The 27,933-nt window shown below is 41.2% G+C and overlaps 2 protein-coding genes across 3 annotated transcripts in view; both read right to left on the bottom strand.

Moving 5' to 3' along the window:
• LOC109461737 overlaps positions 1-10,077 on the bottom strand; it is a 20,421-nt gene extending 10,344 nt beyond the window's left edge. The window contains exons 1-2 of one of the 2 annotated variants that reach the window (XM_019758129.1): positions 10,059-10,077; positions 5,116-5,253 (exon numbers count right to left, since the gene is read on the bottom strand). In XM_019758129.1, coding sequence (XP_019613688.1) covers positions 5,116-5,205 — 90 coding nt within the window. In that variant the 5' untranslated portion in view covers positions 5,206-5,253; positions 10,059-10,077. The other variant, XM_019758128.1, reaches the window with a different exon arrangement.
• Positions 10,078-16,563: 6,486 nt separating this feature from the next.
• LOC109461685 lies at positions 16,564-26,452 on the bottom strand. The gene is made up of 4 exons (XM_019758067.1): positions 26,235-26,452; positions 21,474-21,559; positions 20,323-20,404; positions 16,564-17,692 (listed from the first exon to the last, which is right to left on the bottom strand). Exons 1-4 carry the CDS (start codon positions 26,322-26,324, stop codon positions 17,636-17,638), a joined length of 315 nt encoding a protein of 104 aa, XP_019613626.1. The 5' UTR covers positions 26,325-26,452; the 3' UTR covers positions 16,564-17,635.
• Positions 26,453-27,933: the final 1,481 nt, after the last annotated feature.

Raw genomic sequence — 27,933 nt, forward strand, 5'->3', positions numbered from 1 at the left:
ACCTATTCATTTGGTTCTTTAAGTCTCAAGTATGAATTATGTTTTTACATTGTGTAACTTGACCAATATTATATGATAACAGGGTCACCGAAAAATGGGCCAATTTGGTACAAAACGTTTGGCCATAGAAGTCAACGAAGTGTAGGGTGTGCAAAATTATGCCTGCGTCACCCCTTCGGCACCAAATACGTCATATGCCTACGTTATGTTTTTTTTTTTTGCACCAAACATGTCATTGAAATCCTCAAGCCATCTACAAGACTAATCACTCAGGAATTTGTAATATCATCATCATCATCATATCCGTCGTCCCTGTCGGGCGGGGTAAGTTGCTGCACCACCGTACTCCACAGGGATCTGTCCGCCATGGTTTATTTGAGGTCTTGTAAATCAAATCCCGTGTCTCTGGAGATGGTTCTTGGGTAGGTCAGTTTTCTAGTATAGGTTTTGCCGCTAGGCCTCCAGAGAACAAGTGACGAGATGATTTCTCCGCTTGCCCTAAAGCAGTGACCAGCGAATCGAACACGTCTCTGCTTGAGCCTGTGGGACACTGGAGGGAGTTTACCGTATATGGTTGCCATGGTTAGATGCTGTTTCCAGCTGATGTTTTGTGCTCTGCGCAAAAGCTTGGTCAAGTTTATTTTCTAGCCGAGTTGTCAATGTCCAAGTTTCCGCGCCATACAACAGAATTTGTAATATAGGGCGACCTTTTAGACCGAGGGGCGCTCATAGGAGTCTTTCCTTTGGTCTTTCCATTGTGAAAATACAATTACTTCAAATTAGACTGCTTCTGTTTCAAGGACCCTGTGCGTCACCAGACACAATTATTAAGAATTATGTTCCTTATTTTCCGCAATTGTCAATTGAAAGGGTGAAACAAAAGCTAAATGTACTCAGGCGTATCACTTCAATAAAGATGAGATAAAACAATAACCTACCTTGTCTAAAAATACAAGATTAATCTACCAGATGTTTAACTTCTCTGACGTCAATTCCGAATTCTTGAGTTTAACTTTATGTGTCATTAGTGCAAACAAAGAACAGTGTAAATTAAATTAGATCGGTTTGTCTCGTTTGAGCAAGCTAATAATGTTTATGTTACTATTGCTTTTTACCGGTTTATGCGTAGGAGGATTTTGATCGTCAAAATGTGTTAAAAATACTGTCAAACATACATAAAGGCCTACTTTAAGCTGTGGTGATTTGTGTTGCAATTGGCATCATAGATTGTTTTCGTTTTCCTATTGAGGAAGGCATTGGGTACTTGATGAAGAAGAAGAAGGTCTCCCATGCTCTTATGCAGAGCGTAGGGTGGTGCCCATATCCATTTCCGTAGCCCTTGGGCGACACACAGTTGTGCAAGGCACTACAGCAGGGGGCTAGTCCGCTGATCACACATAGGGTACTTAAATACTGCATTAACTTCATTGACTTTCCTACAATTCATCATCATCATGCCTCCGGATTATCTAATACACTTGATAAAGTTACTCCAGTATGCCCTATCTCTCATAGTGGACACTAATGCAGGCCCTGCGAGACCAGTGTCTCTCTCTAGCATGGACTAAGTATACAATTCATAGAATAGAGATTTACATTTTTATTCTGCAACCATTTTCTGTACGTCCCTTGCGTGATCACTTGACTGTCTTTAGGAAAGTTTGATCATTTCTGTTTGTCGCAAATTGACCCCCACCTACCTCACATGAGTCATATGACTAGTGGACAGTTTTATTTGACGTCATCAAATTTCCGTTGCGGGGGTAGATGTTTACAGAATATATATTGGCTGGAAAATACCATGACGTCGTCAATCCGAGAAGACTTCTTGGAATCCGAGAGGATTTTCTTTCAAACATAGTGATTTGTGAGTCACCAAAATTGGTTTCGAAATGGGAATCCTATTAATAGATTGCGTTTTTACACCATAATTTTCCATTTCCGCCTTTTCATCTCACACAGTCTAAACTACAAAAAAGTAAAACATGCCTAAATGTCTCCCAAACGAAATTATATATGATAAACATTAGGAGAAGAAGTTATTATCTATAGTTGTAGTGTTAAGTCAGTGATAAGTTATGTTATATGCAGTCTATCATTTTAGCGTGGCATCACGAAATCAAGCTACACCAAAGTGATCTATAAATTTGTCTATCATCTTCAGTACTGCACTCTCGTTTGTAAATGTACGGTTTACGTCCTTGTAGTTTTTGATGGTGTCACCATAAAACAATGTTATATTCAGCTAGATAGCTTACTAGCTTTCATGTATTTCCTCAAAACAAGAAATGTTTTTTTTGTGTACAATAAGACGGACACTACATTAAGTAGACTAGATTGCACTTGTTTTTCTTTCTTTTTCTCTTTTCTTTCTTTTTTCTCTTTCTTTCGTTCCTTTGTTCTGTCTCTTGTCTTTCATGTTTATCCGTTTCAGTACTTCAAAAAGGTGATTGACCCAATACGTTCTTGATAAAGCAAATCAGTCTTCACATGTGAGTGGCAAAGATCGCAGGGTTGTCACTCTACCTCGGTAAACAGGGACTAACTAGAACACCACCCAGTGGGTCGCTTCAAAGGACTGCTACTCCCGCCCGGTTCCCAGCACGCGATTCTGGACTCCTGGTGCGAATCTTCATAAACAGGAAACTCGAGAGAAGCTTTTTCCATATTTGTTCCGCTACCTCTCGGTATATCAAGCCTCTGTGGCATGTTTCATGTTCCATATTTGTTTAGCTACCTTTCGGTATATCAAGCCTCTGTGGCATGTTTCATGTTCCATATTTGTTTAGCTACCTTTCGGTATATCAAGCCTCTGTGGCATGTTTCATGTTCCGCATTTGTTTAGCTACCTCTCGGTATATCAGGCCTCCGCCTTGTCATTTTTTATGTTCCATATTTGTTCAGCTACCTTTCGGTTGAAACCACTTTATAATTTTGTTGTGTTTTTTTATTATCACGACTCTATGATTGTACTTAGGTTAGTTTATACCTTTTCGTTTATCATGCTATGTATGTTTTGTGCAGGGAGCTTTGAAAACCGCCAACATGCTGACCCTCAATAAACAAATAAAATGAAATGAATGAACTTTCAACCTACTAGCTAAGACACTTACGGGGATGCCTATATCGTGCATTGGAGCTTTGTTGTTATTCAATGACCTGTGGGGAGATTATGGTCACATAATGCGGTTGATTGAATCCAGCCGTATGGGCCATGTAATAAAAACGGGTCATTATGACATTAAACTGGCGCCATATAAATAACCTTGTCATTACGATAGGACTGCTTCTGCCATCCCATCGGTCAAAACATTCAAACACCATTCAGAATTACGATTTGTTTTTGTGTGTGTGTGTGTGTGTGCGTGTGTGTCAGAGCTTGTGATCGTGTAGATACGTTTGTGAAAAATCGTCCCCTTGCCAAATGTAACTTGCTGTGTTATTCAGACACCATGCTGAGACAGAGAAAACGATGAAGCATGTCATGCCTGTACGTGAAAGTTGTTCATAATTGGCTTGGCTGTTTTCTAGAGACTAGAGGCACGGGGAGCGAATTCAAAGAAAGTGTTTTCAAATCCTTCACAATAGCTCGTTCTTTGACATTCACTTTCGGGACAAAAAAAACAGAGATGGATGTTCGTTAAGCTTTCTTTCTCCCCACTTGGGACGCGTTTTCTGTGCGCAAAATTGAAACAGAACAATTTTCTTCTACCAAGCCTCAAATTGCGCTGAATACATCTCCGTCAAAGGGCGCGACACCCTGTCATTACAGAAAGCTTGTTATCGTGCTGGAAGAAAAGCTGCCGAGACCACATGTTAGCGCGGCGGCGGTTCCATATGGATCAACCCGTTCAGTTGAGCTAGTCTCCACCAGACTCCTTTGCAGGCTGAATAAATAGTAGAAATCGGCTAAGGATGTCCCTCGGATAGGACGTTAAATGGAGGTCCCGTGTTTGGGGAGAGCCACACCCCACGCACGTTAAAGAACCCGCCGCACTTATCGAAATGAGTAGGGGACCTTCCCGGTGTGAGTGGTTCAAACCTTACAGTCTGGTCTCGGGGTTGACATCTTGAAGAAGTGATAGTCACCTGTTATGTCAATCCTTCCACAAATGTGGTAAATCGTCATAAAATAAAGTAAACAAATAGAATAAGGGGGGTAACATTGACCAGAGGAGTTGGCCGGACATAGAGGGTCCAGCTTCCATGCACGCCGGGTTGTTTATGGCCTTAATGATCTGAGGTGCTAAGCTACTGCCCTTGTTCCGTAGATGAGCGGATTAATTTTATGCCCTTTCATCGTAGCGACGTTCCACAGACAAGCTGGACCCTCTATGGCCGGCCAACTCCTCTGGTCAATGATGCCCCCCCCCCCCCTCAGCCGATTTCTACTATGTACTCAGCCTGCAAAGGAGTCTGGTGGAGACTAGAGTTGAACGCCGAGAAGAGAAATGATCCTTCTCTCCTCGGAACGATCCGCACAGTTTGAGACAGAAGCGTCGGCGACCATTTGAGCCGGAAAATTGGGTGTAAAACCGCGGGGACCTCGCGGGAGAGGTTGAAAGCTAATGGTGGTGCTTTTGGTTCCAGTCGTTCTGCATGGCTATACGATGCACACGCGTGTGTCATCATAATTCCTCCCTATCTCATCCGAATACCAATCTTCAACAAAGAAGTGTGGTAAGGGTAAAGTCTACAAGTGTATCGTTTTTACCTGATGAAAAAAAAACTGTCGAATTAAGATCAATTTTCCCTGCAATTTGCATTATAACTAGGATAATCATAACGACTCAAGCAAGCTTCATGCAAAATTCCTTACCTTTTCTAAAGCACTTTACGCCCTTAAGCGAAATCTATAGCTATGACATTCAAGTAAAGTAGAATTTAAGCCTATTACACCGTTCTTAAATGTAACTTGAATCGGTGCCAATAAAATGTACTCTCTAGATTGTGTAAATGCAATATGTAAACACCCATGAGTATTATGTAAAGAACATGCCTAACCGGAACCTTTACGTATGCTTTAAGCACGCTAAACATGTAGCGTAGTTGGATTGTTTGGCCGCCCTAAACTTGCATTAGATGCGTTTAAAAAATACGTGGAATCTGTCTTACCGGCTTGGCTAAGCTTCTACACCTTGTAGCTGAGAAGAAGACCAAGAACATCAGGAGAAAGGCGGCCGGCGATCCCATCTTTAGGTCCATCTGCCTGCTAGCTGTGGTTTCCGCGGGTTCTCTTCGCTCTGTTCTGTTCTGTAGTGGTAGTGATGAAGAGAACTGTCAGTGTTACGGGCTGATGCAAACGCAAATGACCCACGAGTCTCCTTTATAAGCCTAATGGACCAATGGGAAAATCCTAACGGGGCGGAACTCGTGGTCTTTTATTGTTGGCGAACAGAGGGAGGGACTGGAGCTTTTAGCCAGACTGCTGCAGGATGCGCTAGATCATAGGATCAGGGTACTCTGGAGACATCACAAAGGATTCCTGAGACAATCTGTGAGACAATGGGCGACTTATATGAGAAGAAAGGTTCAACTTCATTGCGTTGTTCTCGCCATGGGGTTTGGCGGCGCGTACGGTTGTCCTCGAGTTGGGAGGAAGACGTTATTGAATGTTTAATTTCAGTCTCATCATCTCTTCTAGCTCTTAGTCTAATTATTCGACTGTCGGGGCATCAAAGGAGGATCTGACAACAAGTTTTCTCCGCCCTTTTTGCTTTTCTGTTCTTAACTTTTTCACCTAGGGTCGCAATAACCTAATAGATGTATTTAGCCGGTGGTGAAAATAGCAGTGAAAATACATACATTATGTTAATGCGTCTATTACCTTTGTTTCCTTCAAATTTTGCTGTTCCCATTGTACCACGCTTTCTGTTTTTGCTAAGAAAAGCTAGCATGGCAAGGACAAAAGCTTACTCTATATTAGTCCCGAGTCCTTTCTCTGCTTTCGTGTTGTTTCCTGTTTGTTTGTTTGCATTGCTTCTATACAAACAAACAACGAAAAACGTTGAATGGACGAAGCTAACTCCTGAGTTCTCTTTCCGCGTCTTTGTGGTGGATTGTGCTCGGTTGTGCCACGCGCATACTCCTGGAAGCAGCTGCATATGTCACAAGCCTAATCACATGTAGCCCATCCGCTGTACGTAAGAGTGAACATATACCGAACAGATCCTAAGAAATGATTACGAGTAACTATGTAATTTTATTATGTATAAAGCTCGTGGATGGTACACGTGGTAGACCCAGTATTTGTGGTATTTTCTACAGGAATGACAATAAACCTCGTGAGCCTGTTCAAGTTGTTGTAGATCAAATGCTCTGGTTTTAGGAATTGCGTAAATGCCTAGCCTGCTTCCATTCACACAAACATATGACGTTCGTTCATCCAGTCTTTGGCTCACTATATTTCATTCTTTAGGCCTGTGCTAATACCTCTGACTGTACAGATCTATTGAACAAGTCCCTGTGAACCTTTACCCAGTTTACAAGTCCAGTAGACAAACTGTAAATCTGTATCGGTATAGCCGGTATAACCGCCCTTCGGCGTAACACACCAGCTTCGCAGGCACGCGGCGCGGCGGCAGCTGGCTATATCACACCGAACGACTTGTTACACTGGATCTATACACATGTAATTGCAGGATTTACTAACTGTAATTGCGTAAATAACAACGTAAAGTTCTTTATGTTCGTCTTATACATTCATCCCAATTTAAAAGTTTCCAGATGTTTAAAAGAATCGTCAGCAAGGTTCCAATATGCACTCTATATTTCAACTAGATATAAGTAGATAGCCTTCGTAATTTTAGTGTAATGACATACTGTAAATATCTACATAATTCAGACTCAACAAGTCTGCTGAGTGGTATGTTGAATGGAAACTGAAAAGATGAGGAAAATTGTGGGGATGCTAGTTTATTTGCATGTCCTCGTTTTACAGTACAGAAAGTTTATTGCAAATACATGGCCGAGGGCTAATTGCAAATTCAAACAACATGTATGGAAAGGAAGGTATAGTGATTTGAGCGTCTACGTGATGCTACATTCTACACCATCCGTGGTACTAATTTTTTCTGGGTCTGACTTCTTGTTTTCAGGCAGTGGAAGACGAATTTACCCACTTCGTCTATAATATATGGGTTCTTTGATTCTAGTAGTAAAATTGTTTCCTCTTGATGAGGAATAGTGGGAACGTAATGGTGCAATTTGGACACGACGGTAAAAAGTTGGTTTCTTACATCATTGTAGAGTACAGGATATACAACTGGAAACCAAAGAAGAGAAGACCACCTGGCAGGCCAAGAAAGAGGTGGGAAGATCAGATCAGAGAGATCACACAGAGAGAGCAGAGGGACTTCGAGGAAGTGAAGAATCTGACTCAAGACAGAGCAACATGGAGGAACCTGACCCAGAGGCTGACAACTGACAGACCAGAAGGTCTACAGGCGTCCGGGTGAGCAGGTGAGCATTGTAGAGTGAAGAATTAGAAATGAAATGAATTTCGTACAGTAAACCAGCCATGAACAAAGATCTGTACACCCGGCGGTAAGGCCATACCGCCTTAATTTTATGGATGACATCCGCGCGCGCATTGATTTTCGCCTGTTCTCAAAAAAAAATGGAAAAAGAAAAAAAGGACGTCCTCCGAGGCTCTGGCCTGGCTCTAGGCCTGGATAGTCCATGGTAGTTAGCGACAATACGGCCCGGAGGTGGTAACTCTGGAGGATGACACCCAGGCTACCGAAGCTCGACTCAAGAACTCAATACATACGTACAGTGCTGATTCATAAATTACGCAGAAATCCAGCATGTGCCGGCTTGTCGTAGACGTCGCTATGTACTCCTGCAAATTCACAATACCAGCTTCCTGTGATTTAGTAGTATTTTTATTTTTTTTATTCGCCCGCCCGCACTAGTTTGTGGGTCTTTAGAGGATTTCATCCGTAAAATATTAATAAAGTCAGTTTGATCTAAGCTAATCAAATCTCCGAACCGGAGATGCAGCAACACTCCCTCCCGTGGTGACATTCAGAACCGGCTGAATCCGTGCACTCATTTCCGCTGCACTGATTCAATCATGTTTAGACTGAATAACAGGAGGGCGATCCTGTCCTACAGCAAAAACATCGAGCTAACATCTACAAGCTAAAGGGGGAAGCTTGACTATAAGGCTTTCTGAATGAAGGAGTGACTGAAAAAACAGTCACTGCGATGAATGCTGGATCGGATAAGAGAATATATGAAACAAAGCATGCTCGTTCCACACACTCTAATGTCTGTCCTCTTTTCTTCAACAACGAGGTAGCAAGGATAAAACATATTTTAGAAGAAAAAGAAAGAGACAGCTGCGAATGACTAGAAGGTTTTCTGAATGAATGAGTGAATGAAAACATGGATGAATGAGAATAAATGATTGAAGAAGAGAATGTATGAAACAAACGATACTGATCTCCACAATCTGATAAATAATGCCTGTCCTCTTTTCTTCAACAACAAGATAGCAAAGATAGAAACATATTTTAGAAGAAGAAAAAAGAGACAGCTGCAAACGATTGCAGCCTGACGCCTTTGGCGTCCGATGATAGTTCCACTTACATAAGCTGTCAGCGCCCGCGTTGGCTAAGCAGTATATCATATTCCCTTCTGCTTAGCCTTAGTTTACCTGAATGTTTATCCAAACTATTCCGTTACTGCTTTGGCCTTTGATATGTTTCTGTCCGAAAACAAGTTGCTTGGGTTATCGTGAAAGTAATTTTCGTTCACGTACTTAAAGGGACCATACCAAATGTTCTAACTTTTTTATCACAACATCTTTTGAAAGCTCCTTGATCACAAGAAGCGGTAACATTGCCCCTGCTACACCAAGTAGGATACCATTCCTATTCTTCAAGCATTGGTTGTGGTGGAATGATCATTAGCTTTTTATATATGGCCCGTTTTTATTTGTCGCTACCCCCACCTTGGGTCGCGCATGGTCCCTCTCTGGCCAACGAATACTGCCTGGCCAATTTGATACTCTGTTTTTGAGACCCTAGGATCTGCTTGGAGATTAAGCTCTCCTGCTCTCTGAGATATTGTCAGAGTCATTGTAAACACGCATTCAAACCGCGCTCGCAAATTGTAAGCATCAATTTACTCATTGACGCGGAAGCATCCGTCGCAGACCATTGCGCGATTTTGATGATGTCGCGGCGTTTTTAGGCAGACCGTGACAGAAGCAAACGCCGACATAAAACGAAGGCAGACTTTTCCGTAACAAGACAACTGAAGTTTACACGACAATCCCAAGAATGCCCTCAGTTTGCGATCGTACGACCATCGCACGACTTTAATGCGACCAGGCTATCATCATCTAGTCGTGAGCGTTTCACGGATGTTCATGACTCTTTTTTTCCGCCAGCCGTCCCTATCCTTCATAGCACTGGGCAGGTCTTCCGACCAGGGTACAGACCCACAAAATTTTAGCTCTTGAAAGTTCAACCTCCACGAAAACAAAATCATAGTCCGCATGCAAAATTCGAGTATCCATAAGCAGGGAATGAAACCAAGATGCTCTCCCTCTTCTCCAAAATCCTAGCACCTCTTACAAAATGTTCAATTGTGGGGGTTCTCTTAGTATTTTCATGAAAATTCGCTGATTTTTTTCCTCAACAACTGATTAGGGAGCACCTCTCCCCTAAAAATTTCTGGGGAGAACCCTGAATAAGTCGATGAAGGTTAGACATCCAGGTACTAATAATAAGATACGCCAAAAACAGTTACTCAAGCAACTGGATATGATGAAAACGGTGCAAAAGCTCGTGCTTATAAACCTGCATTTCTCCTGCAGTCTCTTAGTGTCACTGACAAAAGGTAGTGGATGCTACCTGAAACGTCTGACCGTTTCCAAAATCATATCCAGTTGCTTGAGTAACTGTTTTTTGACAGACCCCCGATAAGTTGAAGCTCCGTGCACTTACCTCGACTGGACGCAGTGGCAAGTCCGAACTAAGCGTTATCCAGTGGTGGTGTCTGATATAGGTGTGCGGGGGTGTGGAGGTAACGACTCATATACATACCCGTGACTCCGCTTCCGGGGTTTGTACGTCAGAATCGCAGGAGGAGCCGCTCTTCCGTTTAATCACTTTTTTCAGATCCTCCTCCTTTTTTTATTCATACGACGGACGGACGCACGTAGATGCTGAAGGGAACCGGAGTTTAAAACAATGCTTCTCATTGGTTGGGAGCGACCACGTGGCTTCTGGTTGCTTGTCAGCTGAATTGAAGTCACGAGAAGTGCAGAAATGACTCAGAATCATTCTTTAAAGGCATCCAATGCAGTTTTTAGGGCTTACAAAAACAATACAAGTCAATATTCTAATACGTATATACATACTGAGTTGAAACCTCACTATCCCTGTGTATATTGACCCTCATGGAGCAAAAATTCCCAGATTTCTGACAGAAAATGGTCACTGGAAGGGCCCTTGGCTGATTTTAGGGTACCGCCCAGAAAATTAAGGACTCTTCTTGGGGCTTGTTGCTGCATTTTTAAATACACAAATTATTAAATACTGATTGAAATGTGCTACATGTAATGTGAAGCAGTATGTGTCAATATCATAAAGATTGCTTTATTCAGAATACATGTATTTCCAGTTTTGCTGCTTTGAAATTGCATTGGACGTCCTTGTGTCTTTTCTTCACGTCAATACACAAAGCACGCGTCTTAAAGACGCTCGTTGGCAAATTCCAAGAATTGCCGCTTAAGTCTTAATACAAAATAATGCTCCCGGACACCAATACTCCATTACAGTGTAAGCTGCTTAGGTAAAAGGCATTTCGCAACATCCTTAGCGTACATTTGCAATGACAGCTGTGGGACCTGGAAGTACTGCCGGTATTCTGTTAAGTGTTCAATCTTTCAGTTATAACTTCTTCGCGTATCTATATAAATTAGAGAAAGGCCAGAGAGAATTGCTGGTTGTATGGGGCAATTATATGGGTGGCTTGTGGGATAAGGAATATCTCTGTGTACTGCACACAGGTATTATCATACTCATACATGTACGATAATGTATTCAACCACTCTATGTAGAATATGGCCTCCCAAACGCTATGTGCGTATGTGTGTGTACACGTGTGAGTGTGTGTGTGTGTGTGTGAGTGCATGCGTGTGCGCGCGCGTGTGTATGTGGCGTGTGAGTGAGTTCGTGCGTGTATTCGCATGTCTTTCCTAGGTATTTGAATGTAGTAGGGTGGTATAGGAAGGGAGGGGGCGATTTCGTAACCACAGCGGGTCCACCCACATAGTTACTGCAAGTCACTTGAGGTACCCACGATGGTCTTGCCATAAGAAAATAGGTTTGTGCACTTTCTGCGTCTCAGCTTGCTTTCTGCCCTAGAGTCGTTGTAGTACGTTTCAGGTTTGTTGATGAAGGTTAGACATCCAGGTCAACGATATCCATGTACAATTTAAACTCTACTACAGGATAGAACACGAAAATCACTTCCAGATATTAGGGACATCCATTGATCACTATTCAACTAGCTAGCACTTGCCTAAAAGCATGGAACAATGGTTGAATATGACTTGTAAGTGTCACTGAACTCTAAGGGTCAATGACTCGTAGGCATCACCATCCCATCTCTCGTGGTAAGAAATTCCCCGGGCCGCTTACATTGCGCCCGGAGGTTTGAAATATACAATTTCTTGCCCTTCATTGATATCTTACTGTGAAACAAAATGATACTGATATCATGGCGTCATATTTGCTTTGAACATTAATAGCTTATTATTTTTTACTCCAAGGCAAACGGTGACTTACCAGCTACTTTGCTGTGGTATATGTTACCGCAGGGTCTAATATATAACGGTGATATGATTGAATGTTTTTTGTTTCAATCTTACTGTGACTGATATCAGGTTTGACAGGAAATTTGTTTTGGAATATTTTACGTCAAAGAATAACATAGCGAGACGTGGAGAAAGTATTTAAAAGGCTAGTAAAGATAACCAAATACGGTTTATCAAACACTAAGTCAAGAAAATGGGCTTGTCAACGCCCTACTTTTTGACGTATTCCATTCGCCTCGATGGCAGAATAACGTAAGATGAAAACGCCCCCGTCCCTGTCTGGTATGTGTGCTGTGTGTCGTTCACCCAATGTCATTGATCTAGAAGTATCAACTAGAGCTTCCTGGGAAAAAAGTCCTTGATTGTTATTTCATATGCACCGTTCTTAGCCACTTACCTACACAGTAAAATAGGCCACAAGTTAACATTTACTGAGAGTATAGAAAGAAATCTCGTCTCATATGAATTCAACTACCTTCTACAAGAAGATAAACCTTGCTGTGTACACATAGGTAAATATATCAAACAATGTTTAGACCATAGAACAAGTAGTATAAGTGACACGCCTAATCAACGACGTAGGTTAATTTTTTGTATCCCCGTTTATTTTATTTTATTTTATGACGATTTACCACATTTTTGGAAGGATTGACATAACAGGTGACTATCACCTCTTCGAAGATGTCAACCCCGAGACCAGACTGTAAGGCTCGAACCACTCACACCGGGAAGGTCCCCTACTCTTTTCGATAAGTGCGGTGGGTTCTTTAACGTGCGCGGGGTGTGGCTCTCTCAAACACGGGGCCTCCATTTAACGTCCTATCCGAGGGACGTCCCTAGCCGAAGCTAGGTACTCATTTACACCTGAGTGAAGTGAGGAAAGTCGTGTAAAGTGCCTTTCCCAAGGGCACAAGATCGGTGACATGGGCAGGGTTCGAACCCACGACCTCTCGGGTGTGAGCCGAACGCGCTACCGACTGCGCCACACGACCCCATGACCCCGTTTAGCTACACACCTTAAGAAAGTCGCTGTACGTTTTGGTGCGTCAATACAGTATCCCATAGACATCTAAAACAGATAAAGACCATTATGGCTGATCGCACGGTACATCTACTGTCGTCCTCAAACATGCTGAATGTACAGGTCGATTCCCCTGAACTATTGAATCCGCTCCATTAGCCACCAACCCTAACGGTTATCACCAGTTCCCCTGTCAATACCGGACGTCTAGAACGCATATTGGTTATTCGCTTCCTTAAATTTTATTCGAACTATTTGTGAAAGGTGCGTACTAGTTATGTACTAGTTTCCAATATCTTTGTAATTTTTGTAATTTTCTTTGTATTATTTTATTTTATTTTTATTTTATGACGATTTACCACATTTGTGGAAGGATTGACATAACAGGTGACTATCACCTCTTCAAAGATGTCAACCCGAGACCAGACTATAAGGTATCATGGTTATCATTTATTGACTCTAATGTGCATAAAATGGATTTTGTGCAGTGATTGCTTTGATCTAGTGACGTACGTAGATGAGCTAGATGGATAAGAACATCATTAAGGCCATCGATTTCTGTATTAAGAGGTTCTAGACATTGTAATAATGACAAATGACTTCGCTTTCTCTGAAGTTATGCAATGATGCCATAGAATGAATAATCGTGCATGTAGCACACAATGTGTTGCGACCAGTCGGCTATTTCTATCACAGAGTGGATCTTGCTGTCACCAATGTTTAGAGTTAAATGTGCAAAGAAGGTTAGGTATGAAAGTTTGTTCGGTGTATTGTAGCCAGCTGCCGCCGCGCCACGTGCCTGCGAAGCTGGCGTGTTACGCCGAAGGGCAGTTATGTCGGCTGTACCGATACAGATAAAGATCGTACATATTGTAGTTTTGTAGTTACCTTTCGTGAACTCTGCATGTCAAAGCCATGGGAAATGTAATGGATGATTTAAAGTGTACGATATGTATATATAAATATATATGTTATACATAATCTTATCATTGAACCGAGCGGCAGCGACAGAAACCTCATGTTAGGAGCCATCATAACAATGTTAAAGTGTTTTGCACGCCACCGTGGGTTGGCTGGCGCCCCTCTACCCAGACGATTTAATTTCCTCTGTAACTGCGCTTTCACCGACGGAACAAACTCCTGGCCGTGTGTTCTGGTGCCGCCTACGTGAGAGCTTTTTTTTCATTTTTATTTTGTTGAAACTGTGGGACAAAGGCAGCTGTTGCTGGTGTTGTGTCCCACACATAGAAACAAATACAGGACAGACAGCACTCATTTTCACTTGAGTTAAGTGAGGAAAGTCGTGTAAAGTGCCTTTCCCAAGGGCACAAGATCGGTGGCATGACCTCTTGGTTCCGAGTCGAGCACTCTGCCGTTACGCCACACGACCACATGAGAGCTTACGTGAGAACTTAGTCGTTACCTGTTCCGTAATCTCCAAGTAGGGAACATTGAAACATCAGAAAGATGACCAAAGATATCACATGGAAACATTAATCATCCATTAGCACGAGAATGGTCTCAGCTGCGAAGATTCCGCGGGTTAATTTCCGGAGCCTTCTCTTGTGTCAGACTAATTGATTGATGTCCCAAATAAAGCAGCTTCGGTGTAATCGGGCTGATGTAATCAATGTGTCCGCGTATGACGTAAATAGAGACACGTCAGATACGTCAAACATCGTCTGTCGTCGCTTTCTTGACTCTGTTCATTGTTTTTTTTTTCATTTATTCCAACATTTCATGACTAGACATTCAAGTTATATCAACTTATTTTATGCCACCACCAACGCATGGGACAAATACAAGACAATACAATACTCATTTTTACTTGAGTTAAGTAAGGAAAGTCGTGTAAAGTGCCAAGATCGGTGGCATATCAGGACTCGAACCTGGGACCTCTTGGTTCTGAGTCGAGCACTCTGCCGTTACGCCACACGACCCCACTGTACATTGCTGCAGCATGCCAGGAGACCATCGTTGTCAAATCTACTTAACCACCATGACCTGTACTTATCTTGTAAGAGCACAAACCTACATCCTTGAACTAGTGAGATAATGCAATATAGCTAGCACGTCAGCAGCGAAAAACGTTATTAGAGGAGTCACAATCTTATTAGCTGCTACTTACGATAACCGAAGACACATCGATAGTGCTTGGGCTGGTGTGGTAATCACTTTACCTCCAAATCAACCAGTAGGTAGCTTCTTGACCAAAGTATTAAATAGGAAAGCCTGTCCTTTTCAAATAAAAGGCCGTACTTTCTTCTGGACACGCAGAATAACAGGCATGTCTAGCCGATTATCAGAGGGTATTTGATTCTAATGGAAAGTCGATTCTTTTCCCCACATGAGATCAGATATGGTCTCCAGTGGGCAATTATCTTGAGGATGTGGATGACCAGAATCTCCCTAGTAATAATCTCTAGTCCCAGGAGACAGGAGGTGGTCACATCTTTACTGACGTGTGTAATTACCAGATTCAAAGATGATCAGGAAAATCCATTTTTTTCCTCGTATTTTACTTGAAAATTAGAAAACGGGGTGTTATACTTTATACAACCTGAGAAATCTTGGGCAGGTACATACTCTTTGAAGACACTTTGTCTATGAAAATCACGACTTGTTAGTGCAACTGTCCCATTTTAAGTTATATTTTAATTATCCTGTCGTCTCGTCAAGGTCTCCTGAATCATCCTGTAGCAGCATCTCTTCTCCTGAAATATCAGTATTTAGACAAGCTCGACTCACTGAGAGTGACATTACCAACTGGTCCAATGGGACTGAAGCAGAGGTTGCAAAGGTTGCTCGGGCAACTCTTCCCTGTCCTATTTAGGCCGGAATGGTTTGATCCTACTCTTTAACCCCCACTCTTCTCGATAGCTTGAAAGACAGTTGGGGGCGAGCACCCCGTCAGGAGTTGGGGGCGGTTAGTGACACCGGCCGCTTATTTTGCCCTACTTTGTAGACAATATACTGATGAATGCAGCCCTTGGTGGTATCGCGTACCGTAATGGTCAGGGCGATTGGCTCAGAACCAAGAAGTCCTGGGTTCGATCCCCTGACATGGCCGATGTTGTGCCCTTGGGAAAGGCACTTTACACGACTCCCACTGTACGGTGGAGTGATGCCAACAGGGTCTTTCGGCTAATCGTTAGTAGTGTGTCCCTACACTGATGAGGATGGTCACGGATCTGATAGCGTCAATGTGCCAACGCCTGTACACTTGCCTCTAAGAACCGTTGAATTTTTCTTATTTTTTCTTTTTTCATGACTCTTACCAACAATGTCATGAAATTTGAAGATCAATACAGTACTTAGTAGAAGTGCATGACATGCAGATTTAACATAGATGCCAATCTTTTCATCAGATTTCAATAAATGCTCTGCAGTCTTTCCCATCTGAAATAAGGTGCTACTCTATAGAATAAGAATTCACCGCCCAGTTGCCTTTCATGGGTACCTATTTAAATAAATGAATCAGTAGATTGTTTCAGTCTACTTCCTGAGCATTTTATCTAATCGTTTGAATGCTAAAGATAAAACGGCTGTTTGAAAGAGCTCTGTAATGTCGTCTTCGATTCACAGCCTGCTTTGTTTCTAATTATAAGCTGCCAACGGATGTTCGGCTCAGATCTTTCAGTCTTTTAGATGTAAAACTGTTTGATTCAGCTTAGTGAACCAATTTCGCTAACAGCACTTCACAGAGGATTAGCCACAAGAAAACGAACTCTCAAAGTGTAGTCAAAGTGGTTACATTTTCAGGTGCGCTTTATTCTAATCGACTAATGTTGCCACGTACAATTTCACTACGTACAGCTTACTGGATTGAGGTAAAAGTATAATGAGATAGAACTACGAATTGTTTGATTAAAATGTGCCATAATAAATTTCATTCTACTGCCGTTATGAAGAAAAGGCAATGTCGACGAAACTATAGGAAGAAAGAAACACAATTTACCTGGAATCTTTAGTAGGCAAAAAGGGAAGTTAAAAATCGTCTATGGTATACAGAAAAGCCAATCATTTTCTATAATGGCCTACGCTGAATGTGCTATATGTAAGCTAAGATGTGTAGGTTAGCAGTACAAATAGCAAGCATTGTACCTTTGGCATGAACTTACCATTATCAGGACTAGCTCAATACCATTCTAGAATACGAAAAGATACTTCTTTTCCTTACTCTTTGATAAACGTTGGTCAACGTAGGGCTGTTCAAGAAGAGCAAAATGCTATGGCGGCATCATAATGAAGCAAACATCTAAAAGCGGCGTTTCTCTTTCTAAAGCAGTTGTTTGATAAGCGTAACTGTTTGATAAAACATCAGTAAAGTCTACAGGCAAACATAAGGCCTAGGGGAAAATGTTGTGTTTCCTGTTTCTGTCCTGAAAAAATAGGGTCAGTAGGTAGGGATTATATTTTTCCTCTTCTTTTTTAGACTTTGCGATCCCTAGTGATCCAACCTACAGTTCAACAAAGTCAAACTTGCATGAGAACACTCATTTTCAATGTCAATGCTGGAAAACCGATTATACAACGTTTCATCATTCAGATGTCAGATCGTGGAGCTAGAAAAGATCGGTCAGCTCGGAATATCTATAAATGTATGTCCCTTGCAGGGGTCCACCAAAAAAAAGGCTACGCACTTTTTTCTAGGGTCGGTTGGGAAACAGGAAACACAACATTTTTCCCCAGGCCTAACTTCACAGTCTACTAATAACCGAATGGCACGCGGAGGTTCGTCTCTGTCAGGTCCGAGAGCTGACGGCTGGGGGGTGACCTCAGGCCGCCCACTTGCCCTTCGTGTACAGCATCTCTGTTGGCCTCCAGCCGGCGTACTGTGCAAACAAACATCAAACAACGTGAGTCAAGGGAAACACAGATGTGGTTTAGCCACGGGACGCACGTCTAGATATATCGTAACCTACTCACGTACAATATCTTAGATATTGCAATGTGAGTCCTCCATTCCTTGATTTTCGTGCTTTTGACCTTGAACGGCTAGGACGTTGAGTATAGGACTATGAGTCTGTTTTGACGAATCGGACTTTTATGTTTACTGTATGAATGAATGAATGAATGACTGTTTATTATCGTGCCATTGCGATCAATATGCCGCCCAGCCCATATGGGCTTATAAGGCACCGACAGAATACAAAATCAAAACAAATCAAAAGGTACTGTATGTTGTCTCACTGTGTGTTACAATGTCTTGTGTAATTTTGCTGGCCCCCCTTGGAAAACAGCTGATACAAGCTGAATGGGGCTACCCAGCCGTCTTGAGATGAAATAAATAAATAAAGGAAAACGGCCTGATGATGAATCACTGTGTAAACCTATAGATTCTTAGATATAAAGGCAGGCATTTTGTTTGCCTGCCTGTCTGTCCTCATACAACCTTTGGAATAGTACATATCATTTACAGTGTCGTTGAATCTCTGTGTTAACCTATACATTCTTAGATCTAACTTAAAAACAAGAAAAAGTCAATACCATTGGCAAATATACATTCTGTTTGTCTGTCCTCACAAAACCTTTGGGATAGCTCACATCCTTTAGAGTGTTCCTGAATCTCATTGTAAGCCCATACATTCTTAGATATCTAGAGGTTGTTTGCCGATAGCTGATTTTAGCATTCATCTTTAACTTGATTACAAATCCCTATCCATTCAATTTATGACGTGACAATACAATAGAATATTGTGTCTTCAGCTTGTTGAGCCCAGAGAAACATAGTGATTATGTATCTTTTGAAGCTAAATACCGTTGTTCCTGACTTGTACATGCTATGAGCTCGTATGTTTTCGAGAGTTAAAAAAAACATACGAGCTATATATAACACTATATATATATATTTATGTATATCTTAGCAGTGTCAACGTAACTGTTTTGCAGCCAAATGCCACTGTTCTCGACTTTTACAGGATGTGAGTTCGTGATGTTTTCGAGATATACAAAAAAATATACCAGCTAGCACTATTTATTTATAGAAGTGTCAACTCAAAGAGCCTTGGCGCAACAACTATATATTGTTATTGTCAAATCAAGGATTCTTTTAGCAACAACTGTAATTGTCAAATCAAACAGCCTTGACACAACAACTATAATATTAGAATTGTCAACTCAACGACTCTTGACGCAGCAACTATAACGTTATTATTGTCAAATCAATCAGCCTTGACTCAACAACTATAATATTAGAATAGTCAATTCAAGGATTCTTAAAATAACACTAATGTTAGAATTGTCAAATCAAGGATTTTCTACGCAACAACAGAATTGTCAAACCAACCAGTCTTGACACTATAATATTAGAATTCTTAAATTAACTTTGACGCAACAACAAATGCATTTGCATTAATGATGATTTGAGCTGCTGCTGAAGTATTACTTCGACCTACGCTTTTTTCGTGAATTGGATTTCTTGCGAACATGCCAAAATTGAGGTATCATAGATCGATTTCACCATTTGCGTGGTTGTCAATCATTGGAACTAAGTGTGAGTTTCTTACACCGGATTATAATCATTAGATACATGGCACTTATTGATGCTGTAGTTAATTGTCATGGCACTACTTCCACTGAAGTTGATTCAGAGTCTATTTTAGTGGTAGGATACAATATCATCATCATCATTAATCATCCTCCGAGGAGGTGTAGCATACAAAGTTAGACCTCCAGAACTTTCTGTCCCTCATCGCAGAGATACAATATACAAGATACAATATACGTCAATTAATTTCTGGTCTAATCGTTATCGGCTGCCATGGGGACTGAAAATGCTATGGAGTAGCATCGCCGATTCTACCAGATTGTAGTCTCTACCTTTAGATTTAAGGTTTCACGCAAAGAGCGTATTGGTATAGTGATGTGACATATGGATATGGCCGTCCTGGTGTACCTGGTCCAGCAAGTTGCACTATACATTCCGATTCTACTTGAGTATTCATAGCGTATTCTTCATTCACATCTCTGTTTTTGCAGCGGTGTTGGCAGAAGTCCCAGAGTTTTCTTAGCACACTCAGGGTTTCTTCGGGTCAACTGTCGTATAGTTTACCAGTGAAGCAGTCAACTTGTTTAGCACTTGTGTGGAAACCAAAAAACGACTGGGGTGCAAAAGTTTATTCCTAATACTTCCTACAGCTGTAATAAAAACTGCACATTTTGCAAGTTCACCAAACTGCAGTAGCCAACGTAGTTTTTTTGGGAAATGTATATTATTTATTCAAAGATTACTCTCCAGGCAGAGGTTTCGGGTTTTGGGATATTTTTGGCTTGGTTTTAGGCTTTTTTATCGGGGTTTCAATCTAAATCGTGTATGTACCGGTTGCCTGAAACGAATAGAATACTCAGACTTCCATTTTCTCCAATCCTCAGTACCAATCGAGTCATCAATGCCAAAGAAGACAAGAGATATTGTTGATTCGATTCTTGATCAATTCTAACTTCCCATACGTTATCTACAAACCTTGACACGTTCGTAGCGTTTTCCGTCGACGCTGTTGGAGTCTTGTCCCTCTCCAAGTAACTCTCGCAAAACTTCCACCAGACTGCAGCAAAACACACACATACATGTATAGAAATGTCACTTCAGACGTGCACATCATTTATGGCCCCAAACGTGCACTGCAATATTGTCTAAAACAAGCAGACTGCTCGAAGAAGCAGCACTTTGCTGTGTAACGTTTTAATGGCTATTTTTCTGTGCTAACGATCATGTTGACAATTTCACAAAAAGCGTTGGCCATCTTCGTCTTTGATAAACAGCTAGTACGCTTCATTGACATCTTGACAAACAACACACCGTGCGTCACGTATTACGGCAGGAGCCCTTGGCTATCATGAGCACATGTCTTACGTAAAGCACCATATCATCACGTATGGCACGTCCAACAGGGTTCCATTTGGTACGGAAACAGACCGCACAAAAAGAGTCATGGTTCCATTATCACTTTCATCTGAACGCTTATCCGGTCTTTCATCTTCCAGATGGGCACTTTCAGAAACACGTGGATCCCGCGGTTTCTCTTTTTGGCTGTGGTTCAACAAAGTGGAGTCAAACGGTCTTACGGACTCCATCCAGTGCATGTACATGTCTGTGTTTCTTATCCTTTTTTTACCGTGTACTACATGGTTGTACTACATGTTGAGTGATACTACATGTTGAGCATTTTGAGAAATGTTTTCTAATGATACATATTGAAGAATGTTGTTAGATTAATACACTAGATTGAATAGACTAGAGTTGTTGATAATCCGTCTTCCGTAGCTTTTAATTCAGTCAGTTGATGGGTTCAACAAACGTTCTTCACTTCCACTTGCCTGACTAAATTCTAACTTGTTTTTTTTCTTTCATAATTTTGTGTATTAGCAATACACAAAGGGCAAGGACAGTGGGACCTACACTCAAGTTACAACTTAATTTGCAACACCGAATACACACAAAACAATGATTATCAGCAGTTTATACAGTACAGTGTGCCCCCTCCTGGTACTTTTCGTCGGCACCCAACGGTCTGCCTTAAGCAAGTAAGCAAGGTACTTTTCTGTTTGGGTTTGACTTCTTTTTCCGAAACAGCGGAAGACGGAGGGTTGATCCCTCTTTCATGTAAATCTTACCTTTTCCGTAGAGCCAAGCGGGTCTCCAGTTTCTCCACGCTTTCTTCCAAAGAGTCGTCATCGTTGTTTGCCTCATCGATGTGGTCCTATAGAGGCGTGTAAAACACACAATAAGATGATTAAGTGTGGATGTTATGTTACTCATAATACATAAATACATGAAAAGATGGTAGCAGGTTATTGTGACATGATGTGTAAATATTACTCGGTTGATCATTTCCAAGAACCGTATAACGAGGCATGCGTAAGGGCATGTTGTTTGGCCCAGAGCCCAGAGGTCATGGGTTCGAATCCTGCAATCTCACAGATCTTGTGCTCTTGGGATGCTCTTGGGAAAGGCACTTTACACGAATTCCCTCACTCCACCCAGGTGTAAATTGGGTACCTGACTTCGGTTGGGGAGATAAAACGCACAGGATAGAGAGGGATGGGCTCTGCCTTCCAATATCATGTCCTAGATGCAGCGGATTAACAACACACTGCCCCTACGGCCTCATAAAGGCCCATAAGATTACTTTTTACGTATGCCGGTAGCGGCGCGGTTGTATTCGTCGTTGGCATTCGTGTTACACCAAAGGATAGTTATACCGGCTATATAGTTACAGAAGCTGGTGTGTTATGCCGAAGAGCGGTTATACCAGCTATACTGACACAGATACAGAACCTGGTGTGTTACGCCGAAGGGCCGTTATACTGGTTACACAAATATTGATGCGGCATTTGTGTAAAGGGAAGTTTTGGCTGTCAAATGAATACGTTCAAAGACGACAAGGCAAGGAATAAAATGCTTGAACTATCTTGTTAGTTTAGTCACTCTTGCATGGCACTGTGTTGGTGATGAGCTGCCGGCAATGCGAGGAGGGTCAAAGTTGGAACTCCGGTAGCATGTGGCTCTCGCTCAATAACGACGCTAACAGGGACGTTCTGTGTCTCTTCCTTGTGTATCCGACATCCACTGAGCCCGAAAACCGTCAAATTGGTACAAACGGAGAGACATTGAAAGGACAGAGGTAACATCCCAGCGTGTGGTTGGGAAGTTGATTGGAGGCTGGTTTTCCAGAACCGGCACCGTGCTAGCTTCCTTTGTGTGCTTTGTTCGACCGCCGTGGTCTGCCAATTCGGCGCTTTTCACTCTGACATTCGCATTGGGGAAATTGCGATGTAAAACCTCAGCAGGGAGTGTACGCAAAATCCAACAAGCCTTACTCAACTGGGAAAAAGAGAACCGTACTTATACTTATAAGCTTTGTAGGACTGTGTTTGAAGGTGAAGGAGAAAAACGTAAATCTTAACAGAATGGTCGTGACGGTAAAAATACACAGGGTTTAGTAAAATGGGGTAAATAACGGGGGAAGTGTGTGACACTGCTTTTTTTAGACCTTGATGGAACAAAAGTCATAAGTATTAGATGGATCCATAATCATCTGTGGGTAAAGTAACCACGTAAACATGTCCCAAAGCGTTACGAAATGCTTCGCCAACGCAAACCCTGTCACGACTGTATTCTATATAAGGTTCATCCTTTTAAGTGCTTTGCAGATGATAAGCCAATACATACATGGAAGGTTTCAAGTGTTACATAGAATAACTTGACTTTTACATCACCATATGTGCCCACCCAAAAGAGCTGTTTTTGTTTTAGTCGAGTTTTTAAAATAATATCTTCTACCACAGCTTAGAAAATGGTAAGATGATATGAAAGATCATAGAAAATGATGATTTCTTTGAACTGACTGTCTTTTATCGCTGGCAGTACTGCGTTTATTCAGAAGGAAAATGGTCCTCAAGGCGGAGGACTTTGAACCAATTAGGACTATTGGAAAACCTAACTTCAACCTGTCATGCATTTTACAACAGTTCCCGCCTACGCTGTATTGTTAGGCGGCAACACTTGACTGATGTTTGACCATAAAAGTTTAATTGAAAAAAGATTTGAAATAAAAGAAATTGTAGCATAGTCTCCAGCGTTGAAACGAAACAAGGCATACAGACGATGGACCTTTCGATTGATGTTCATAAAAGTCGATTAATTAATCAGAAAAAGGATTGAAAATAACAGAAATTGTAGCATAGTCTCCAGCGTTGAAACGAAACAAGGCATACAGACGATGGACCTTTCGATTGATGTTCATAAAAGTCGATTAATTAATCAGAAAAGGATTGAAAATAACAGAAATTGTAGCATAGTCTTCAGCGTTGAAACGAAATAAGGTATACAGACGATGGACCCTTGATTGATGTTTGGTCATAAAGTGGTTTAATTGGAAAAGGATTGAAAAAAACAACAGAAATCGTAGCGTAGTCTTAATTAAGCTTTGAGAGGCAATAAAAAACTTAGAATAAGGCAAACAGACGATGGACCTTTTGACCGTACATGCTACTTAACTTAATATGACCCGAAAACTCAAATTACGAGTCGTATGCAATTTATTTTATTTCATTTTATTAGCATTTACTATTAATGATGGATAAAATGAAATTACAATTCCAATGGGAACAATAGGTACATTTGACCGTTGTTTTAGCCTGCAAATGCAATGAAATAAGAGCGTAATCGGCTACTAAGAACATACTAAAATTTAGGTTTAGTCAAACCTGGAAATACATTGGTTCGAAACTGTCATGAACAACAAGAACATTTTCATATTGGTGGAGGTATGGAACTCTATCCTCTCTACTTTACACGCTCAATCTGTTACGCTTCCTCACATTTTTGCAGTGTCCTCCGGTTTCTTTGCTTACCACATGCTGATATTTACACGGGTAAAATATAGAAAACCAATATCCCCTACGTGTATCCTGTTTACATAAGTTGATTGCTCTTCTGAGAAATGTCGCCATGGCGTATTGAGCCATATAAATATGGATATGTTTTTATATATGGCGAGAAATAGAGAGAGAGAGAGAGATTTTCAAAGGAGAGACTGAAGCGATCTATCTTCTACCACGCAACACTGTTCTACAACAGATTTCTGTAGTAAATCATTCAACCTGTACCTTTTAATTGTATGTACATCTGTGATTTGGTTTCTGTAATTCCAAAATCGTATATTGTAAATGATGGCGTATGTAATTGATTGATTCTTGTAAAGTCTGTGATCCGACGACAAAATTTGATATTGCATGATTGTAACTTAGCGATAATTCAAATTTTCTGAGTCTGGCAATGCTAATATGCTAAAGTTTCTTATGTCTTCATGTCTTCAACATGCAATACAAATCTATACGGGAAAGAAGCCAGAGAAATGTTGTATCATTTATATGAAACATTGCCAGGGGAATATCCCTTGTTGCAAAAGAATAAAAATGACTAAATCCTAGTTCTCTAGACGCGTCGTACAAGACGGTAATTTAATTAAAGATGCATTACAATTCATGTATAATCTAATATATCAGGATAACTTGGTCAAGATCTAATAACTGATGCTTGGATGATATTGGATTTTCTATTAGACGTACTTGTCTAATTACACAGCACAGACAGCGAAAAGAATTCGGCTTCAAAGTCCTGATGACAATTGTAAAGCTTTAAAACTCTTCCACATGACAAACAATTTATTACCGCCTTTGTCTAGTAGAGAAGTCCAACACTACATGGTTAGCAATGGCTTTATTGTCAACATAGTTTCTTTGATTGATCAGTGACAAGGGATATTGAAGTAAGACCTATTTACCAATTTCCATTTGGCAAGGTAAAAGAAAAGGAAGCTGCGATTCCCATTTAAAGTTAGCTGTCTGGTTGGCAACGTTAGATACAAACTGCATCTTAAGTTTTTTTGTCTTGTTGAAGGATAACGTATTATCTTGTGAAGCACCTAATGTTCAGTTGAATGCTTGATGATTTGAAGACATCTTCTTGATATTATTCTAAGACAATCTTAGCCTTGATGACGATTGTGTCGATTGATTTCTACCAGAAAAAATATTATTTCAAGTCAGTTTAAGTCATGATGACGATAGCCCAAACTAATTTCTTTTTAACTGTAACTTGGTTTTATAATCAATTCAGTGTGCAACACTCCGACTACCAAGAAAGTCATTTTGAATCTTGTATCTTCCACACGTCTTGGATTTTGTCCATCATCAATTTTGAGCTTTCTGCCGTCTTTATTAAACGATTTCCCCCCGTCCTTGTGCGGGTTAACTTATGATTCTGTATTGAGAAGCAATGAGACATCAAAGCCAGACGATATCTCCGGCTAGACTTGAACCCGAGACCCTAGACACGGCTCCTAACAAGCAGGGCTTACATCGCTCCTCTAACTACCTGGCCTGTCCTTGTTCAGGAAATCTCCTGGGTTGTTTGACGAGGCAAAGGAAATCCTATAGTCATAACCTATTGTTCAATCGTTAAGTAAAACAAAGTCGTTTCAGACAGGTCATTTTTCTTCGGTGATTCCTACGGCTTGTGTATCTATTATGTAGCGCTGGCAATGGAACGATGTACACGGCTAGTATTCAGTGTAGTATTAGGGGCAGGAAAAGCAACAGGTTTTCGTGCTTTTTAGTCCATATTTAATATCCAAAAAGGGTTTTGTCTGAAACGGGAAAACTCAGTAGTTTTGCAGTTTCTAAAGAAGAAGAGATGAGTTGAAAAAGTGAACAAAATTCAAGTCACTGGCAATTATTCGCAACTATTGAGAAGAGAGAACCGATAACGATACAAAGCATTATGCGTTTGATCCAATGGGCGTTTTACCATAAAATCAATATGAAACAGGGATGCTATACGTACTGTAAGAACAAAAGATACGTTCTCACCATTCTGGCAGGAGTGTAGGCTAAGGCGGCTGATACCATGACGGCTGACATCAGTCCCAACATCAGAACCACTCGTGCTGCTGCTGCCATAGTTGTTTGTGATGGTTGTCGAACTGCTGAGAAGTGATAGCCCTGTCTTGTTCCAGTCGGCCTCCGTGCGCGATTGAGTTGTGGGAAGGTGTTGTGTGTACCTTTTGATGTATCTACTGGCCCTCGGGTCACGAGTAGGCGGCGAACACTTGAGCAGGCGCACAGTATATTTGCGCGTCGTGCCACGTGATGTAAGAGAATACGCCTCTGTAAATACCAGACCCGCTGAACTTTTTTCTCTGGAAATGTCACGCACGAAAACAGTTGGGGGAGGCAGGTGTGGTTTAGTTGATAGAAGCGCTGGGCAGAATGTTAGGCCAATTTACGTGGTCTTCTCTAAGACTCAGCCTGGGGTAGGGCTTCTGTTGTTGTATGTGCACTTAGTCGTGGTTATTTCAGAAATGGGGCAAAAGTGAGTGGACGAAACGAAATTAGTTTTCTTCTCTCAATGTACAAGTGTTCATAACTCGAATTTTGACGTCCATTCAAACATAGAAAGTATATTGTATAAATTTTCTGTGGATTTGTTTTACGGTCATTGAATTCCTGTTGTATTTTTATTTTGCCGTCCTCTTTATCAATTAGTATCTACGTTTCTGATAGAGTTGTATTTAGATCTTTGTTCTTTCGGATCGTATTTTTCACCTGTGTATCAATTAGGTTTCCTTTTTATTAGGAATATATATTTTACGACATTTTCTTACCAACATGTAATTCTAATTGCCCCTCCAAACAAAAGAATAGATTACAAGATCATACATACTATTGATATATTGCTGCAATATATATCTTTGTACCTGTGTATGGCAGGATCTCCATTTAAACTTTATACAATATGATTACAGACATTTCGATATTTTTTATATTTACATTAGTTGTCAGATTTGGAGTATGGGCTAAGGTAAAAGGTTTTACATTCAGCTTCAGGCAACTCACGCTTCCAGTAAAGCCCTAAGCGTTGTGTTTCATATTATCTTGACTTTGGGTTTTACTTTTCGCGTTATCTACAAAGGGGAAACCTTAAGTAACGTTTGCCGTTCCTGCCAGATTTAATCAAGATAGGCTCAGACTAGGACGGGGTCAACAAAAGACGGTCGTTACGTTTATGATTGCTACGTGCTGAACATCATGATGGGTTATTCAGCGCTTTGCAAATTGCACTGTGGGGTCGTGTGGCGTAACGGCTCGACTTAGAATCAAGAGGTCCTGGGTTCGAGTCCTGACATGCCACCGATCTAGTGCCCTTGGGGAATAGCTTTGCAAATTGCACTGTGGGGTCGTGTGGCGTAACGGCTCGACTTAGAACCAAGAGGTCCTGGGTTCGAGTCCTGACATGCCACCGATCTAGCGCCCTTGGGAAAGGAAGTCACCTTACACGACTTTCCTCACTTAACTCAAGAGAAGATGAGTCTTGTCCTGTCCTGTGTTTGTCCTCTGCGTTGGCGGCGGCATAAGAAAATAAGTTGATATAACTTGAGTGTGCCGTCACCATGTCTAGTCATGAAATATTGGAATTAAAAAAATTGTACTGACTCGCAGGGCCCCGAAATCGCCCATTCCATACTTTACTTACATATTGAACAAATCCACCTGTTAAAATCTCCCAGCG

Source organism: Branchiostoma belcheri, unplaced genomic scaffold, assembly GCF_001625305.1.
Source record: "Branchiostoma belcheri isolate BF01 breed outbred unplaced genomic scaffold, Haploidv18h27 scaffold95, whole genome shotgun sequence".
Lineage (NCBI taxonomy): Eukaryota > Metazoa > Chordata > Leptocardii > Amphioxiformes > Branchiostomatidae > Branchiostoma > Branchiostoma belcheri.